The sequence below is a fragment of the Amblyraja radiata genome, unplaced genomic scaffold (genome assembly GCF_010909765.2).
Source record: "Amblyraja radiata isolate CabotCenter1 unplaced genomic scaffold, sAmbRad1.1.pri scaffold_621_ctg1, whole genome shotgun sequence".
Classification (NCBI taxonomy): Eukaryota; Metazoa; Chordata; class Chondrichthyes; order Rajiformes; family Rajidae; genus Amblyraja; species Amblyraja radiata.
This window is the reverse complement of record NW_022630657.1, coordinates 4,695-24,004: the sequence shown is the minus strand read 5'-3', so window position 1 is coordinate 24,004 and position 19,310 is coordinate 4,695. Positions and strand designations below refer to the sequence as shown.

At 50.3% G+C, this 19,310-nt stretch overlaps 1 protein-coding gene across 1 annotated transcript in view; it reads right to left on the bottom strand.

The window, feature by feature from the left end:
• Positions 1-15,886, bottom strand: part of LOC116970188 (zinc finger protein 239-like) — a 37,161-nt gene extending 21,275 nt beyond the window's left edge. The window contains exon 1 of the mRNA XM_033016894.1: positions 15,102-15,886. Coding sequence (XP_032872785.1) covers positions 15,102-15,850 — 749 coding nt within the window. The 5' untranslated portion in view covers positions 15,851-15,886. The remainder of the gene's footprint in view (positions 1-15,101) is intronic.
• Positions 15,887-19,310: the final 3,424 nt, after the last annotated feature.

Here is a 19,310-nt window from a genome sequence, read left to right as displayed (position 1 = left end):
ACGGGTCTGCACTTGGTCTAGTATATCAATAAATATATAGACACGAGCCTCGAACATCAAAGACAAAACAAAAATAGACGAATTAATAATTTTGATTTTATTTTTTCAAAGGAAAATTTCACAAGAATCTTCTCTCTCTCTGTCTGTCTGTCTCTCCCTCTCTCCCTTTCTCTCTCCCTCCCTTTCTCTCTCCCTCTATCTCTCTACCCCCTCTCCTCCTCTCTCTCTCCCCATCTCTCCCTCTCTCTCACCCCTCCGCCCCCCCCAGCATTTAAGAGACACTTGGACAGGTACATGGATAGGACAGGTTTGGAGGGATATGGGCCAAACGCGGGCAGGTGGGACTAGTGTAGATGGGGCATGTTGGTCGGGGTGGGACTAGTGTAGATGGGGCACGTTGGTCGGGGTGGGACTAGTGTAGATGGGGCATGTTGGTCGGGGTGGGACTAGTGTAGATGGGGCATGTTGGGTGGGGTGGGACTAGTGTAGATGGGGCATGTTGGTCGGGGTGGGACTAGTGTAGATGGGGCATGTTGGTCGGGGTGGGACTAGTGTCGATGGGGCATGTTGGTCGGGGTGGGACTAGTGTAGATGGGGCATGTTGGTCGGGGTGGGACTAGTGTAGTTGGGGCATGTTGGTCGGGGTGGGACTAGTGTAGTTGGGGCACGTTGGTCGGGGTGAGACTAGTGTAGATGGGGCAAGTTGGTCGTGGTGGGACTAGTGTAGATGGGGCATGTTGGTCGGGGTGGGGCTAGTGTAGATGGGGCACGTTGGTCGGGGTGGGACTAGTGTAGATGGGGCACGTTGGTCGGGGTGGGACTAGTGTAGATGGGGCACGTTGGTCGGGGTGGGACTAGTGTAGATGGGGCACGTTGGTCGGGGTGGGACTAGTGTAGATGGGGCATGTTGGTCGGGGTGGGACTAGTGTAGATGGGGCATGTTGGTCGGGGTGGGACTAGTGTAGATGGGGCATGTTGGTCGGGGTGGGACTAGTGTAGATGGGGCATGTTGGTCGGGGTGGGACTAGTGTAGATGGGGCATGTTGGTCGGGGTGGGACTAGTGTAGATGGGGCATGTCGGTCGGGGTGGGACTAGTGTAGATGGGGCATGTTGGTCGGGGTGGGACTAGTGTAGATGGGGCATGTTGGTCGGGGTGGGACTAGTGTAGATGGGGCATGTTGGTCGGGGTGGGACTAGTGTAGATGGGGCATGTTGGTCGGGGTGGGACTAGTGTAGATGGGGCATGTTGGTCGGGGTGGGACTAGTGTAGATGGGGCATGTTGGTCGGGGTGGGACTAGTGTAGATGGGGTGAAAGAGTTTAATTTGGCAAGCTAGGTTTGTAAATTAAAAATGCAGATTTGCTGAAAAACAGAAAAGTCAAATTTAAAAGAGAATTTTCCCAGCAGAATAAAGTCTGGGAACATTTTAGAAGCTTGGTTTATACTATTGACATAGTCTTGTCTGGGCACTGCACCATATTTGATATCTGTCTGAACTGCCTGTTCCAGCTAAGGACATGGTCGTGGCTTTCATCCAAGTCTTACAAGCTTGTTTGAGTTCACAGACTGATGGCCATTCTGGAACCAAGATGGAAGTCATTTGAAAACAAAATGGAGTTCGATTGTCAAGGGTTTGGACACGCTAGAGGCAGGAAACATGTCCCTGATGTTGGGGGAGTCCAGAACCAGGGGGACACACACACGCACACACACACACACACATATATACACACACACACACACACACACACACACACACACACACACACACACACACACACACACACACACACACACACGAAGTGGGGAGAGAAGTGGAACAGTGGGTAGGGAGCGAGGGGTAGGGGAGAGTGGCGGAAGAGGGACAGGGGTAGGGAGAGTGGTGGAAGAGGGACAGGGGGGAAGGGGTGGAGGGAGAGAGGGAAGGGGGGTGGGGGAGATAGGGATGGGGGTGCAAGGAGTAGAGGGAGAGGGGGAGGAGAGAGGGGTGAGGGGAGGGGGAGAGAGGAGTGGGTGAGGGGGGAGATGGGGTACCCCCTCCAGTTTAAATTCCATTTGCAGGACCAAGAATCCAAGATCCGACTATGGGCGCTTGTCTGTACGGAGTTTCTACGACGGACCGGTCGTGGGCTTTCTCCGGGATCTCCAGTTTCCTCCCACACTCCAGGTTTGGAGGCTAATTGGCCTGGTGCAATTATAAATCGTTCCCAGAGATGCGGGTTTGTAGGTTAATTGGCTTCGGTAGGAATTGTAAGCTCCCTAGTGTGTGTAGGGGTAGTGAGTGTGCAGGGCGATCGCTGGTCGGCACAGACTCGATGGGCCGAAGGGCCTGTGTCCACGATGTATCGCCAAACTAAACACAGAACTAGTGCGTGAATGGGTGATTGATGTTCAGCGTGACTAGGGAAGGAGGCCATTACCAGGCAGTGGCTTCATGTAAAAAGTCCAAAACAGGAACAGGGGTTAGAAATTGTGGGAGGCATCTTTACTATGGAGCAACTGACAGATTCCTTGAGAGTCGAGGAGAATTCATTTGAGAAGATCTGGGGGAAAATGGCCCATGACACCAACTAGATAAATGCCGAGCTAGATCTGGGAAGGGGAGTTAATAATAATAATAATAATAATAAATTTTATTTATGGGCACCTTTCAAGAGTCTCAAGGACACCTTACAAAAATTTAGCAGGTAGAGGAAAAACATGTAAGTGGAATGAAATAAATAGTAGAGACATGACTAGTACACAAAGTAAAGACAGAATTCAATACAAAACACAATATGAGGCAATTCAAGCACAGATGAAAAGGGAGGGGGACGTGGGGCTAAGGATAGGCAGAGGTGAAGAGATGGGTCTTGAGGCGGGACTGGAAGATGGTGAGGGACACGGGAATTGCGGATCAGTTGGGGGAGGGAGTTCCAGAGCCTGGGAGCTGCCCTGGAGAAGGCTCTGTCCCCAAAACTGCGGAGGTTGGACTTGTGGATGGAGAGGAGACCGGCTGATGGGGATCTGAGGGACCGTGAGGGTCGGTAGGGGGAGAGGAGGTCAGGGGGGGGGGGGGCAGATGGTGGAGGGCTTTGTAGGTGAGGATCAGGATTTTGTAGGTGATCCGGTGGGAGATGGGAAGCCAGTGAAGTTGTTTGAGGACTTGAGGTTGTTTGAGGGCGGTAGGCTGTTTCCGCGCTGTATCTCTCTCTATGAGATGGGATAGCAGCACATTTGGAAAGTGGTGAAATCATTGGACAAAGTCAGCATGGATTTACGAAAGGTAAATCATGTCTGACGAATCTTATAGAATTTTTCGAGGATGTAACTAGTAGAGTGGATAAGGGAGAACCAGTGGATGTGTTATATCTGGACTTCCGGAAGGCTTTCGACAAGGTCCCACATAAGAGATTAGTATACAAACTTAAAGCACACGGCATTGGGGGTTCAGTATTGATGTGGATAGAGAACTGGCTGGCAAACAGGAAGCAAAGAGTAGGAGTAAACGGGTCCTTTTCACAATGGCAGGCAGTGACTAGTGGGGTACCGCAAGGCTCAGTGCTGGGACCCCAGCTATTTACGATATATATTAATGATTTGGACGAGGGAATTGAATGCAACATCTCCAAGTTTGGGGATGACACGAAGCTGGGGGGCAGTGTTAGCTGTGAGGAGGATGCTAGGAGGCTGCAAGGTGACTTGGATTGGCTGGGTGAGTGGGCAAATGCATGGCAGATGCAGTATAATGTGGATAAATGTGAGGTTATCCACTTTGGTGGCAAAAACAGGAAAGTAGACTATTATCTGAATGGTGGCCGATTAGGAAAAGGGGAGATGCAACGAGACCTGGGTGTCATGGTACACCAGTCATTGAAAGTAGGCATGCAGGTGCAGCAGGCAGTGAAGAAAGCCAATGGTATGTTAGCATTCATAGAAAAAGGATTTGAGTATAGGAGCAGGGAGGTTCTACTGCAGTTGTACAGGGTCTTGGTGAGACCACACCTGGAGTATTGCGTACAGTTTTGGTCTCCTAATCTGAGGAAAGACATTCTTGCCATAGAGGGAGTACAGAGAAGGTTCACCAGACTGATTCCTGGGATGTCAGGACTTTCATATGAAGAAAGACTGGATAGACTCGGCTTGTACTCTCTAGAATTTAGAAGATTGAGGGGGGGATCTTATAGAAACTTACAAAATTCTTAAGGGGTTGGACAGGCTAGATGCAGGAAGATTGTTCCCGATGTTGGGGAAGTCCAGAACAAGGGGTCACAGTTTAAGGACACGAGGGAAATCTTTTAGGACCGAGATGAGAAAAACATTTGTTTTTCACACACAGAGAGTGGTGAATCTGTGGAATTCTCTGCCACAGAAGGTAGTTGAGGCCACACAGTTCATTGGCTATATTTAAGAGGGAGCTAGATGTGGCCTTTGTGGCTGAAGGGATCAGGGGGTATGGAGAGAAGGCAGGTACAGGATACTGAGTTGGATGATCAGCCATGATCATATTGAATGGCGGTGCAGGCTCGAAGGGCCGAATGGCCTCTACTCCTGCACCTATTGTCTATGTTTCTATGTTTCTCTCCCTTTGTCCTGTATCTGTACACTGTGGACGGCTCGATTGTGATCGTGTGTAGTCTTTCCACCGACTGGAGAGAACGCCACAACAAAGCTTTTCACTGTGCCTCCGAACTAAACTAAAGCTGGGAAAAGGGGAAGTACAACAGAATCTGGGGGGTCCTTGTACACCAGTCTATGAAAGTAAGCATGCAGGTACAGCAGGCAGTAAAGAAAGCAAATGGCATGTTGGCCTTCATAACAAGAGGAGTCGAATATAGGAGCAAAGAGGTCCTTCTGCAGTTGTACAGGGCCCTGGTGAGACCACACCTGGAGTATTGTGTGCAGTTTTGGCCTGTTGGCCTTCATAACAAGGGGAGTTGAGTACAGGAGCAAAGAGGTCCTTCTGCAGTTGTACAGGGCCCTGGTGAGACCACACCTGGAGTATTGTGTGCAGTTTTGGTCCCCTAATTTGAGGAAGGACATTCTTGCTATTGAGGGAGCCCAGCGTAGGTTCACCAGGTTAATTCCCGGGATGGCGGGACTGTCATATGCTGAGAGAATGGAGCGGCTGGGCTTGTACACTCTGTGGAGTTTAGAAGGATGAGAGGGTATCTCATTGAAACATATATTGGACACGCTAGAGGCAGGAAACATGTTCCCGATGTTGAGGGAGTCCAGAACCAGGAAAAACATAGGAAATAGGTGCAGGAGTAGAGGCCATTCGGCCCTTTGAGCCTGCACCGCAATTCAATATGATCATGGCTGATCATCCAACTCAGTATCCTGTACCTGCCTTCTCTCCATACCCCCTGATCCCTTTAGCCACAAGGGCCACATCTAACTTCCTCTTAAATATAGCCAATGAACTGTGGCCTCAACTACCTTCTGTGGCAGAGAATTCCACAGATTCAACACTCTCTGTGCGTGAAAAATGTTTTTCTCATCTCGGTCCTAAAAGATTTCCCCCTTATCCTTTTACACAGAGAGTGGTGAATCTGTGGAATTCTCTGCCACAGAAGGTAGTTGAGGCCACAGTTCATTGGCTATATTTAAGAGGGAGTTAGATGTGGTTAAAGGGATCAGGGGGTATGGAGAGAAGGCAGGTACAGGATACTGAGTTGGATGATCAGCCATGATCATATTGAATGGCGGTGTAGGCTCGAAGGGCCGAATGGCCTCTACTCCTGCACCTATTTTCTATGTTTCTATGTGTCTAAACTGTGACCCCTTGTCCTGGACTTCCCCAACATCGGGAACAATCTTCCTGCATCTAGCCTGTCCAACCCCTTAAGAATTTTGTACGTTTCTATAAGATCCCCCCTCAATCTTCTAAATTCTAGCGAGTACAAGCCGAGTCTATCCAGTCTTTCTTCATATGAAAGTCCTGCCATCCCAGGAATCAGTCTGGTGAACCTTCTCTGTACTCCCTCTATGGCAAGAATGTCCTTCCTCAGATTAGGAGACCAAAACTGTACGCAATACTCCAGGTGTGGTCTCACCAAGACCCTGTACAACTGCAGTAGAACCTACCTGCTCCTATACTCAAATCCTCTATGGCAAGAATGTCTTTCCTCAGATTAGGAGACCAAAACTGTACGCAATACTCCAGGTGTGGTCTCACCAAGACCCTGTACAACTGCAGTAGAACCTCCCTGCTCCTAGACTCAAATCATCTATGGCAGAGAATTCCACAGATTCACCACTCTCTGTGTGTGAAAAAAAAATGTTTTTCTCATCTCGGTCCGAAAAGATTTCCCCCTTATCCTTAAACTGTGTGTGTGGCCCCTTGTTCTGGACTTCCCCAACATCGGGAACAATCTTCCTGCATCTAGCCTGTCCAACCCCTTAAGAATTTTGCAAGTTTCTATAAGATCCCCCCCTCAATCTTCTAAATTCTAGCGAGTACAAGCCGAGTCTATCCAGTCTTTCTTCATATGAAAGTCCTGCCATCCCAGGAATCAGTCTGGTGAACCTTCTCTGCACTCCCTCTAAGTCAAGTCTATTCGCCACATACACATACGAGATGTGCAGTGAAATGAAAAGGGGCAATGCTCGCGGATTGTGCAAAAAAAAAACCCCACTACAAAACAGAATTGAACAGAATCACATATTCACATATTAACTATTTGCGGGAGTCAAAAAAGAAAAAACAGCAATTTAAAAAAGACATCACCCAACAGTAAATCGGTACTGTACAGTTAGCCCCTAGTGAGATAGGAGTTTACAGTCCTAATGGCCTCTGGTAAGAAACTCCTTCTCATCCTCTCCGTTTTCACAGCATGACAGCGGAGGCGTTTGCCTGACAGTAGCAGCTGGAAGAGTCCGTTACTGGGGTGGAAGGGGTCCCCCATAATGTAGCTAGCTCTGGATCTGCACCTTCTGATGTATAGTTCCTGCAGAGGATTTGAGTCTAGGAGCAGGGAGGTTCTACTGCAGTTGTACAGGGTCTTGGTGAGACCACACCTGGAGTATTGCGTACAGTTTTGGTCTCCTAATCTGAGGAAAGACATTCTTGCCATAGAGGATTTGAGTATCGGAGCAGGGAGGTTCTACTGCAGTTGTACAGGGTCTTGGTGAGACCACACCTGGAGTATTGCGTACAGTTTTGGTCTCCTAATCTGAGGAAAGACATTCTTGCCATAGAGGATTTGAGTCTAGGAGCTGGGAGGTTCTACTGCAGTTGTACAGGGTCTTGGTGAGACCACACCTGGAGTATTGCGTACAGTTTTGGTCTCCTAATCTGAGGAAGGACATTCTTGCCATAGAGGGAGTACAGAGAAGGTTCACCAGACTGATTCCTGGGATGTCGGGACTTTCATATGAAGAAAGACTGGATAGACTCGGCTTGTACTCGCTAGAATTTAGGAGATTGAGGGGGGATCTTATAGAAACTTACAAAATTCTTAAGGGGTCGGACAGGCTAGATGCAGGAAGATTGTTCCCGATGTTGGGGAAGTCCAGAACAAGGGGCCACACACAGTTTAAGGATAAGGGGGAAATCTTTTAGGACCGAGATGAGAAAAACATTTTTCACACACAGAGAGTGGTGAATCTGCGGAATTCTCTGCCACAGAAGGTAGTCGAGGCCACAGTTCATTGGCTATATTTAAGAGGGAGTTAGATGTGGCCCTTGTGGCTAAAGGGATCAGGGTGTATGGAGAGAAGGCAGGTACGGGATACTGAGTTGGATGATCAGCCATGATCATATTGAATGGCGAATGGTGCAGGCTCGAAGGGCCGAATGGCCTCTACTCCTGCACCTATTTAATAAATAAAATAAATAAAGAGTGAAGTTCCCATAGTACATTCGGCCGAACGCACTGATCTCTGCAGAGCCTTCTTGTCCTGGGCAGAGCAATTCCCAAACCAAATCGTGATATTTCCGAACAAGGTGCTTTCCACAGCCGCCGAGTAGAAGCACTGGAGGATCCTCGGAGACACTCTGAATTTCCTCAATTGCCTGAGGTGGTAAAGGCGCTGCCTTGCCTTACTCACGAGTGCTGCAGCGTGTGATGTCCATGTCAGATCCTCGGAGATGTGGACTCCCAGGTACGTAAAGCAGCTCACCCTATCCACAGTATCCCCATTTATCTTCAATGGTGTGTACGTCCTCGGATGATGTGCCCTCCTAAAGTCCACGATCAGCTCCTTAGTTTTTTTTATCATATTCGAGAGGAGGCTGTTGTCCTGACACCAGAGTGCCCGATCAGCCACCTCCTCCCGGTAGGCCTTCTCATCGTTATCGAAGCTCAGTGGCCACCAGATCACCCCGTTAAACATTCACTCCTTGCTTGCCTGTAATGGATCTGACTTTGACAATAACTGGGACAATAACATTCTCTGCCTTCATCATATATAGGAGCAGGGAGGTTCTACTGCAGTTGTACAGGGTCTTGGTGAGACCACACCTGGAGTATTGCGTACAGTTTTGGTCTCCTAATCTGAGGAAAGACATTCTTGCCGTAGAGGATTTGAGTATAGGAGCAGGGAGGTTCTACTGCAGTTGTACAGGGTCTTGGTGAGACCACACCTGGAGTATTGCATACAGTTTTGGTCTCCTAATCTGAGGAAAGACATTCTTGCCATAGAGGGAGTACAGAGAAGGTTCACCAGACTGATTCCTGGGATGTCAGGACTTTCATATGAAGAAAGACTGGATAGACTCGGCTTGTACTCGCTAGAATTTAGAAGATTGAGGGGGGATCTTATAGAAACTTACAAAATTCTTAAGGGGTTGGACAGGCTAGATGCAGGAAGATTGTTCCCGATGTTGGGGAAGTCCAGAACAAGGGGCCACACACACAGTTTAAGGATAAGGGGGAAATCTTTTAGGACCGAGATGAGAAAAACATTTTTTTTCACACACAGAGAGTGGTGAATCTGTGGAATTCTCTGCCACAGAAGGTAGTTGAGGCCACAGTTCATTGGCTATATTTAAGAGGGAGTTAGATGTGGCCCTTGTGGCTAAAGGGATCAGGGGGTATGGAGAGAAGGCAGGTACAGGATACTGAGTTGGATGATCAGCCATGATCATATTGAATGGCGGTGCAGGCTCGAGGGGCCGAATGGCCTACTTTCTATGTTTCTATGAATGAGAAGATGCTGGTACTGTTGAATGTCTGCTCCTCGACAGGGCCAAGGAGGAATTATATTAGGAACACTTCTCCATCCGTTTCCCACCCACCGATGGCCGACCTGCTGAGTTATACTGGCAGGTACACAAAAATGCTGGAGAAACTCAGCGGGTGCAGCAGCATCTATGGAGCGAAGGAAATAGGCAACGTTTCGGGCCGAAACCCTTCTTCAGACAGATGGGGGGTGGCGGGGAGAAGAAAGGAAAAAGGAGGAGGAGGAGTTCGAGGACTGAGGGAGAGATAGGAAGTGGAGGAGACAGCAAGGGCTAACAAAATTGGGAGAATTCAATGTTCATGCTGCTAGGGTGCAGGCTGCTCAAGCGGAATATGAGGTGCTGTTCCTCCAATTTCCGGTGTTGCTCGCTCTGGCCATGGAGGAGACCCAGGACAGAGAGGTCGGACGGGGAATGGGAGGGGGAGTTGAAGTGCTGAGCCACCGGGAGGTCAGGTTGGTTCTTGCGGACCGAGCGGAGGTGTTCGGCGAAACGATCGCCTAGCCTGAGCTTGGTCTCACCGAGGTAGATCGGCTGACATCTAGAGCAGCGGATGCAGTAGATGAGGTTGGAGGAGATGCAGGTGAACCTTTGTCGTTATACTGGCACTTTGGAGGGGAATGGACAGGTGACGTGTCGGGTCTTGACCCTGCTGTTTCTCCAGTTTGGGCGTCACCTCACTCGGGCAATGGAGGAGACCCAGGACAGTAAGCAAGTAAAGCAAGTTTATTGGCCAAGTATTCACATACAAGGAATTTGCCTTGGTGCTCCGCCCACAAGTAACAACATGACATACTTGTGGGAGATGCAACGAGACCTGGGTGTCATGGTACACCAGTCATTAAAAGTAGGCATGCAGGTGCAGCAGGCAGTGAAGAAGGCGAATGGTATGTTAGCATTCATTGCAAAAGGATTTGAGTATAGGAGCAGGGAGGTTCTACTGCAGTTGTACAGGGTCTTGGTGAGACCACACCTGGAGTATTGCGTACAGTTTTGGTCTCCTAATCTGAGGAAGGACATTCTTGCCATAGAGGGAGTACAGAGAAGGTTCACCAGACTGATTCCTGGGATGGCAGGACTTTCATATGAAGAAAGACTGGATAGACTCGGCTTGTACTCGCTAGAATTTAGAAGATTGAGGGGGGGATCTTATAGAAACTTGCAAAATTCTTAAGGGGTTGGACAGGCTAGATGCAGGAAGATTGTTCCCGATGTTGGGGAAGTCCAGAACAAGGGGCCACACACACAGTTTAAGGATAAGGGGGAAATCTTTTCGGACCGAGATGAGAAAAACATTTTTTTTCACACACAGAGAGTGGTGAATCTGTGGAATTCTCTGCCACAGAAGGTAGTTGAGGCCACAGTTCATTGGCTATATTTAAGAGGGAGTTAGATGTGGCCCTTGTGGCTAAAGGGATCAGGGGGTATGGAGAGAAGGCAGGTACAGGATACTGAGTTGGATGATCAGCCATGATCATATTGAATGGCGGTGCAGGCTCGAAGGGCCGAATGGCCTCTACTCCTGCACCTATTGTCTATGTTTCTATACAGTGACAGTTACGAATGACTCAGAAAACACTACACATTAATAATAATAAAACATTAATGATAAATAGAGCCAGCATGTTTAGGCACTAAAATAACTCTGAAACATGCAGGCAAAAAGGTAAAATAAAATTATAAAAAAGGCACAAAAAATGCATTTATTTCCACCACCAAAATATGGTTTAAAACTATAATATAAAGGCACACTACATTAAATGACTGGTTGCACATAATTTACAAGCATTGATTTCAAATTATCTGGTGTTAAACTATGCGGTCTGTCAGACAGAATATGCTTCATTTGTGAAAAACTTCTTTCTACCCCAGCTGAGGTCACTGGTGCATACCCGAAACAAGCTACAGACTCCATATTCAAGTCGGCATCTTGGGCATTACAACTACCTTTGAGAACTTTAGCTATGTTTTGTATTTCTTCAAGATCTTTGTTAGCTAAAATCACTCTCACATTTTCCTTGGATGTCGTTGCCTCCATCGCCAGGAACTTTACGAATATCGTCAGTTACTTTGTTGAAAACCTGTAAGTTATTGACTAATGTTTTCGCCACGTTTCTCAAGGGAAGTGATAGCTTGTGGGAAGTTTGCAAAATTGGAAGCAATAAACACAAGATCGCGGTGGAGGGACTTTTTCTGCATGATTTCAATACAATACAATACAATTTATTTGTCATTTGAACCCCATTGAGGTTCCAACGAAATGTTGTTTCTGCAGTCATACACACAAGAAAGAACCAAGACACAACACAATTTACACAAACATCCATCACAGCGCATCTCCTCCTCGCTGTGATGGAAGGCAAAGACTTATCTCTCCCCTGCACTCCCCATTCCCCTCCCGATGTCAGAGTCAAAGCCCCCGTCGGGCGATGGTAATTGTCCCGCGGCCATTAACGCCGCGCCGGGTGATGCAAGGCCGCGCTCCGGGTCTTGTTGTTGGAGCCCCCGGCGTGCGCTAGCAAAGTCCCGCAGCCATTCCAAGCCGCGCCGGGCGATGATGAAAGGCCCCGCTCCAGGTACTCTTCAACCCCGTAACTCGGGCGGGAGAAGTCGCCGTTGCGGAAGCCCCGAAAAGCGGTCTCCCAGCAGGGACCCGCGGGCTCCCGGTGTCACTGTCCACCAGACCTGCGGTTGGAGCCTCCGAAACTCCGGGGTCAGGTCGCAGCAGCCGAGCGCCACCACAGCTCCACCCGCTCCGAACTCGGCCAGCTCCGCGATGGTGAGTAGGTCCGCAGGCTCCGTGACTGGAGCCCCAGGTCGTTCCTGCCGGAGGCCGCTCCACGTTGCTCGGCCCCAACGACAACGGAGACCCGACAGGGAAAAGGTCGGGTTCTCCGTGCAGGGGATAGATTTTAAAAGTTTCCCCCCCACACACATACACAAAAAAAAATTTAAAAAATGACTGGTTGCACATAATTCACAAGCATTTTTTTCAAATTATCTGGTGTTAAACTATGCTGTCTGTCAGACAGAATATGCTTCATTTGTGGAAATCTTCTTTCTACCCCAGCTGAGGTCACTGGTGCATACCCGAAACAAGCTACAGACTCTATATTCAAGTCGGCATCTTGGGCATTACAACTACCTTTGAGAACTTTAGCTATGTTTTGTATTTCTTCAAGATCTTTGTTAGCTAAAATCACTCTCACATTTTCCTTGGATGTCGTTACCTCCATCGCCAGGAACTTTACGAATATCGTCAGTTACTTTGTTGAAAACCTGTAAGTTATTGACTAATGTTTCGCCACGTTTCTCAAGGGAAAGTTCGCAAAATTGGAAGCAATAAACACAAGATCGCGGTGGAGGGACTTTTTCTGCATGATTTCAATGACGATCCTGACTGCAGCAGATTCTTCTCCTTCAAAACAGATGACGATTTATTTTATCTTTTCAAAATTTGCAGCATTGTGGAGTACAGCAGAGAGCTATGTACCCCACCTAGTCAAAAATGGGCTGAGGACGTTGCGGAATCTCGGGCGCCATTTCCTTGAACAACTGCACACGTGACGGTGCTTTGAGGAAGATTTTCTTGACATTGGAAACTAGGCGATCGACATTTGGAAACAAGCTACATATGTGTCAAGTCAAGTCAAGCGTATTCGTCACATACACATAGTGCAGTGAAATGAAAAGTGGCAATGCTCGCGGACTTTGTGCAAAAAGACAAACAAACAAACTACGAACAGAATCACATATTCTTTTACATATTAAATATTGTGGGCGGAAGGAAAAAGGGGAAAAACCAGCAATTTAAAAAAAGCAGTAGAGTGGTCCAGTAAAAGTTAGTCCCTAGTGAGATAGGAGTTTACAGTCCGAATGGCCTCTGGGAAGAAACTCCTTCTCAACCTCTCCGTTCTCACCGCATGGCAACGGAGGCGTTTGCCTGACCGTAGCAGCCGGAACAGTCCGTTGCAGGGGTGGAAGGGGTCTCCCATGATCTTATTGGCTCGGGAGTTGCACCTCCTGATGTATAGTTCCTGCAGGGGGGCGAGTGAAGTTCCCATAGTGCGTTTGTTCGGCCGAACGCACACTACTCTCTGCAGAGCCTTCTTGTCCTGGGCAGAGCAATTCCCAAACCAGATTGTAATGTTTCCGGACAAGATGCTTTCCACAGCCGCTGAGTAGAAGTGCTTGGCAATTCTATGAAGTCCTTGAGCTAAGCATGTCAAATGCAACATTTAGGGGAATAAAACTGTCACAAACAGAAGAACATTCTCGTGTTTTATACCTTCTGGCCAAAGTACAGCAAGTGAAAATGTAAACAACTGAGCAATAGTTGAGCTGTTTGACCTCCAATACTTCCGATGTCAACAAATACTCCTTTGATGGATGACCTGCCTCCATTGTACCGATGACCACATTGGCAACATATCTCCCCACAGCATTGTCTCCCCTTTTGAGATGCATATTTTGTTGCATGCAACTTCATCTCTAATTTTCTGCACAACAATGTTGAAGTTGCTGTCAACATAGTTTTTCCGTAATGACTCACTCAGTATATGTTCCTCTGTGTATTTCTCTAAAAAACCTCTGAGAGATTTGTTTTCCAATTTCCACAGTGGAATTCCAGCATCAATGAATGCCTTGCACAGAGCACTCAAAAACTCAGATTTGCGACTGGACCCAGCAGTAAATGTAGTGAGGAGACAAGCTTGGGTATTTCATAGAAACATAGAACATAGGTGCAGGAGTAGGCCATTCGGCCCTTCGAGCCTGCACCGCCATTCAATATGATCATGGCTGATCATCCAACTCAGTATCCCGTACCTGCCTTCTCTCCATACCCCCTGATCCCTTTAGCCACAAGGGCCACATCTAACTCCCTCTTAAATATAGCCAATGAACTGTGGCCTCAACTACCTTCTGTGGCAGAGAATTCCACAGATTCACCACTCTCTGTGTGTAAAAAATGATTTTCTCATCCCGGTCCTAAAAGACTTCCCTCTTATCCTTAAACTGTGACCCCTAGTTCTGGACTTCCCCAACATCGGGAACAATCTTCCTGCATCTAGCCTGTCCAACCCCTTAAGAATTTTGTAAGTTTCTATAAGATCCTGCTAGAATTTGGTGTGGTCTCACCAAGACCCTCTGACCAAAACATCCTCTCCAGGTCCACTCTTTCCAGGGCTTTCACTATTCGGTATGAAACACATTCTTGCCATAGAGGGAGTACAGAGAAGGTTCACCAGACTGATTCCTGGGATGTCAGGACTTTCATATGAAGAAAGACTGGATAGACTCGGCTTGTACTCGCTAGAATTTAGAAGATTGAGGGGGGGATCTTGTAGAAACTTACAAAATTCTTAAGGAGTTGGACAGGCTAGATGCAGGAAGATTGTTCCCGATGTTGGGGAAGTCCAGAACAAGGGGCCACACACAATTTAAGGATAAGAGGGAAGTCTTTTAGGACCGAGATGAGAAAAACTTTTTTCACACAGAGAGTGGTGAATCTGTGGAATTCTCTGCCACAGAAGGTAGTTGAGGCCACAGTTCATTGGCTATATTTAAGAGGGAGTTAGATGTGGCCCTTGTGGCTAAAGGTATCAGGGGGTATGGAGAGAAGGCAGGTACAGGATACTGAGTTGGATGATCAGCCATGATCATATTGAATGGCGGTGCAGGCTCGAAGGGCAAAATGGCCTCCTCCTGCACCTATTTTCTATGTTTCTAAAGATGTGCTGCCACAGGCCAGACATGCGGGTGAAACCCTTGCCACACTCATCGCACACAAAGGGTCACTCTCCGGTGTGCAACCGCAGGTGCTCCCGCAGCCCCAGTGCGCTCTTGAAACACTTGGCACAGTGGGAGCAGGAGAAGGGGCGCTCGCCGGTGTGGGTGCGCTGGTGCACCAGCAGGTTGGTGGAGATGGTGAAGCCCTTGCCGCAGTCGCCGCAGGTGTAGGGGCGTTCCCCCGTGTGCAGGCGCCTGTGCACCTTCAGGTTCGTGGACGACTTGAAGCCTTTGCCGCAGTCGGAGCAGGTGAAGGGCCGCTCGCTGCTGTGCACCCGCAGGTGCACCCGCAGCCCTGACGACTGGGTGAAGCTCTTGCCGCATGTGGAGCAGCCATAGGGCTTCTCGCCCGTGTGCACCCGCTGGTGGATCTTTAGCTCATGTGCCCTCATGAAGCCCTTGCCACAGTCGGAGCAGGTGAAGGGCCTGGGGTAGGGCCGGTCGCGGGCGTGCATCTGCTGGTGGGACAGCAGGCTGGAGGAGCAGGTAAAGCCCTTGCCGCACTGGGCGCAGGTGTAGGGCCGCTCGCCGGTGTGGACACGCTGGTGCTCCAGCAGCCTGGTGGTGCCGGTGAAGCCCTTGCCGCAGTCGCTGCAGGTGTAGGGGCGTTCCCCCGTGTGCAGGAGCCGGTGCCTCTTCAGGTCCGTGGACAACTTGAAGCCTTTGCCGCAGTCGGGGCAGGCGAAGGGCCGCTCGCTGCTGTGCACCAGCCGGTGCACCCGCAGCCTCGGCAACTGGGAAAAGCTCTTGCCGCAGGTGGAGCAGGCGAAGGGGCGTTCTCCCGTGTGCACCCGCCGGTGGGTCTCCAGGTCGCTCGGCCGCTGCCAGGCCTTGCCGCACACGTCGCACTCATAACGCTTCTCCTTGTTGCGCCCCGTCATGTGGTCCTCCATCGAAGCTCAGCCCCTCGAAGCTCGGCCCGCACACCGAGCAGATGGGGGGGAGTGGGGCTCACCGGCACCCTGGCCACCCCTCAATGTCCTCGGATGTCTCCGTCTCTCCGTCCACAGCCCTGCAGGAGGGGAACACAGAGGGTCAACAATCTGCCAAAGGGGACATAGGAACATAGACAATAGGTGCAGGAGTAGGCGAGAGGGGGGGAGGGCCGTGTGTGGGAGGGGGGGGGGGAGGGGTGAGGGTTTGAATGCATCGAACCAACCGTCCGTCCAACCGTCCGCTCGTCTGCCGCGCGCAGTGACGTCCACTCGCCCCCGCCCCCGCCCCGCGCAGTGACGTCCACTGGCCCCGCCCCCGCCCGGCGAAGTGACGACCAAAGATCTTATAGATCAAAGTGACGACCAAAGATCTTTGGTGACGACCAACTGGCCCCGCCCCGCCCCGCGCAGTGACGTCCACTGGCCCCGCCCCGCCCGGCGCAGTGACGTCCACTGGCCCCGCCCCGCCCCGGCGCAGTGACGTCACCGCGCACCCGCGGCAGTTGCTTCAGCAAGGACGGCACAAGATGGCGGTCGGGTTTCTCCGGGAGAAGCGACTGGAGACAGAAGGTAGACACAAGACAATGGAACTTGGTCCCGGAGAGGGGGAGGGGGAGGGGGAGGAGAGGGGGGGGGGGGGGGGGGGGGGGGGGGGGGGAGGGAGGGGGAGAGGGAGAGGGGGAGGGGGAGGGAGAGCAAGTAACAACACAAGGGCCTGTCCCACCTTCACGACCTCACTCACGACCTCTGCCGACTTTGCCCCAGATGCTAAACAGCTGCTTTCCACGGGCTCGATGTCATGTTTTATACTTTGGCAATAATAACAATGTGTTTTTTATCATGCAAATGAAGTATTATAAATTGAAAAATAGAAAATTGAATTGAGAGACAGAGAGGAAAGAGAGAGAGAGGGAGAATGAGAGAGGGAGAATGAGAGAGGGAGAATGAGAGAGAGAATGAGAGAAAGAGAGAGAGGGAGAAAGAGAGGGAGAATGAGAGAGGGAGAATGAGAGAGAGAGAGAATGAGAGGGAGAATGAGAGAGAGAGAGAGGGAGAATGAGAGAGGGAGAGTGAGAGAGAGAGAGAAAGAGAGAGAGAGAATGAGAGAGAGAGAAAGAGAGAAAGAATGAGAGAGAGAGAATGAGAGAGGGAGAATGAGAGAGAGAGAATGAGAGAGAGAATGAGAGAGAGAGGGAGAATGAGAGAGAGAGGGAGAATGAGAGAGAGAGGGAGAATGAGAGAGAGAATGAGAGGGAGAGACCTTTAGTTTAAAAATAAGCGGTGGGTGGCTTCAACAGCAAATCCCAACAACACGTTCCCTGTAGATCCCAGCGCGGAATCCCAGGAGGGAGGATTCCCAGTGGAACCTGGCAAAGAATTCCCAGCAAAGAATTCCCAGCCGGGATTTCCCAAGATCTCCGCACAGCTTTCCCAGCTCAGTATTCCCATCAGAAAATTCCCAGATTCCTACAGAGAATTCCCAGTAGCTCACAGCTGGGAATTCCCGGCAGTTTGTTGATCCCGAAAAGAATTCCCATCCAACATTGAGGCTTCAAGGTGACTTGGATAGGCTGGGTGAGTGGGCAAATGCATGGCAGATGCAGTATAATGTGGATAAATGTGAGGTTATCCACTTTGGTGGCAAAAACAGGAAAGTAGACTATTATCTAAATGGTGGCCGATTAGGAAAAGGGGAGATGCAACGAGACCTGGGTGTCATGGTACACCAGTCATTGAAAGTAGGCATGCAGGTGCAGCAGGCAGTGAAGAAAGCCAATGGTATGTTAGCATTCATAGCAAAAGGATTTGAGTCTAGGAGCAGGGAGGTTCTACTGCAGTTGTACAGGGTCTTGGTGAGACCACACCTGGAGTATTGCGTACAGTTTTGGTCTCCTAATCTGAGGAAAGACATTCTTGCCATAGAGGGGGACTAGTGTGGATGGGGCATGTTGGTCGGGGTGGGACTAGTGTAGATGGGGCATGTTGGTCGGGGTGGGACTAGTGTAGATGGGGCATGTTGGTCGGGGTGGGACTAGTGTAGATGGGGCATGTTGGTCGGGGTGGGACTAGTGTAGATGGGGCATGTTGGTCGGGGTGGGACTAGTGTAGATGGGGCAGGTTGGTCGGGGTGGGACTAGTGTAGATGGGGCATGTTGGTCGGGGTGGGACTAGTGTAGATGGGGCATGTTGGTCGGGGTGGGACTAGTGTAGATGGGGCATGTTGGTCGGGGTGGGACTAGTGTAGATGGGGCATGTTGGTCGGGGTGGGACTAGTGTAGATGGGGCATGTTGGTCGGGGTGGGACTAGTGTAGATGGGGCATGTTGGTCGGGGTGGGACTAGTGTAGATGGGGCACGTTGGTCGGGGTGGGACTAGTGTAGATGGGGCATGTTGGTCGGGGTGGGACTAGTGTAGATGGGGCATGTTGGTCGGGGTGGGACTAGTGTAGATGGGGCATGTTGGTCGGGTGGGGACTAGTGTAGATGGGGCATGTTGGTCGGGGTGGGACTAGTGTAGATGGGGCATGTTGGTCGGGGTGGGCAAGTTAGGCTGAAGGAAGGGCCTGTTTACGCGCTGTATCTCTCTCTCTCTGTGTTTCCCTCTCCCCCTCTGCTCAATAAAAATTATCTTGAAAAATGACGCACCCTCTGTCGTATTATATTATGGAAGAGAGAGGGGGAAGAGAGAAAGGGGGGAAGAGAGAGAGTGGGGAGAGAGAGAGGGGAAGAGAGAGAGGGGGAGAGAGAGAGGGGAGGGAGAGAGAGGGGGGGAGAGAGAGGGAGAGAGAGAGGGAGAGAGGGGGAGAGAGAGGGAGAGAGGGAGAGAGAGAGATGTAGATACAGAAGGGGAGAGAGAAGGGGGGAGAGAGAGAGGGGGGAGAGAGGGAAGAGAGAGACGGGTAGAGAGAGAGTGGGGCAGAGAGAGAGAGAGGGGAGAGAGGGGGAGAGAGGGGAGTGAGAGAGAGAGGGGGGAGAGAGAGAGGGGAGAGAGAGAGATGGGGAGAGAGAAAGAGAGAGAGGGGAGAGAGAGAGGGGGAAGAGAGAGGGGAGAGAGAGAGAGGGGTAGAGATAGAGGGGAGAGAGAGGGGGGAAAGGGAGAGCGAGGAAGAGAGAGAGGGGAGAGAAGGGAGAGAGAAAGAGGGTTAGAGAGAGAGAGGGAGGAGAGTGAGGGGGAGAAAGGGGGGAGAGTGAGAGGGGAAGAGAGAGAGGGGAAGAGAGAGAGGGGGGAGAGAGAGAGAGGGGGGAAGGAGAGAGGGGAGAGAGAAAGATGGGGTTAGAGAGAGAGAAAGGGAGGAGAGAGAAAGGGGGGAGAGAGAGGGGGGAGAGAGAGAGGGGGGGAGAGAGAGAGAGGTGGGGGGAGTAGAGAGGGCAGCCATCTCCATCCTCCGGCACCCCGCTATCGATTGTATCACTCGAGC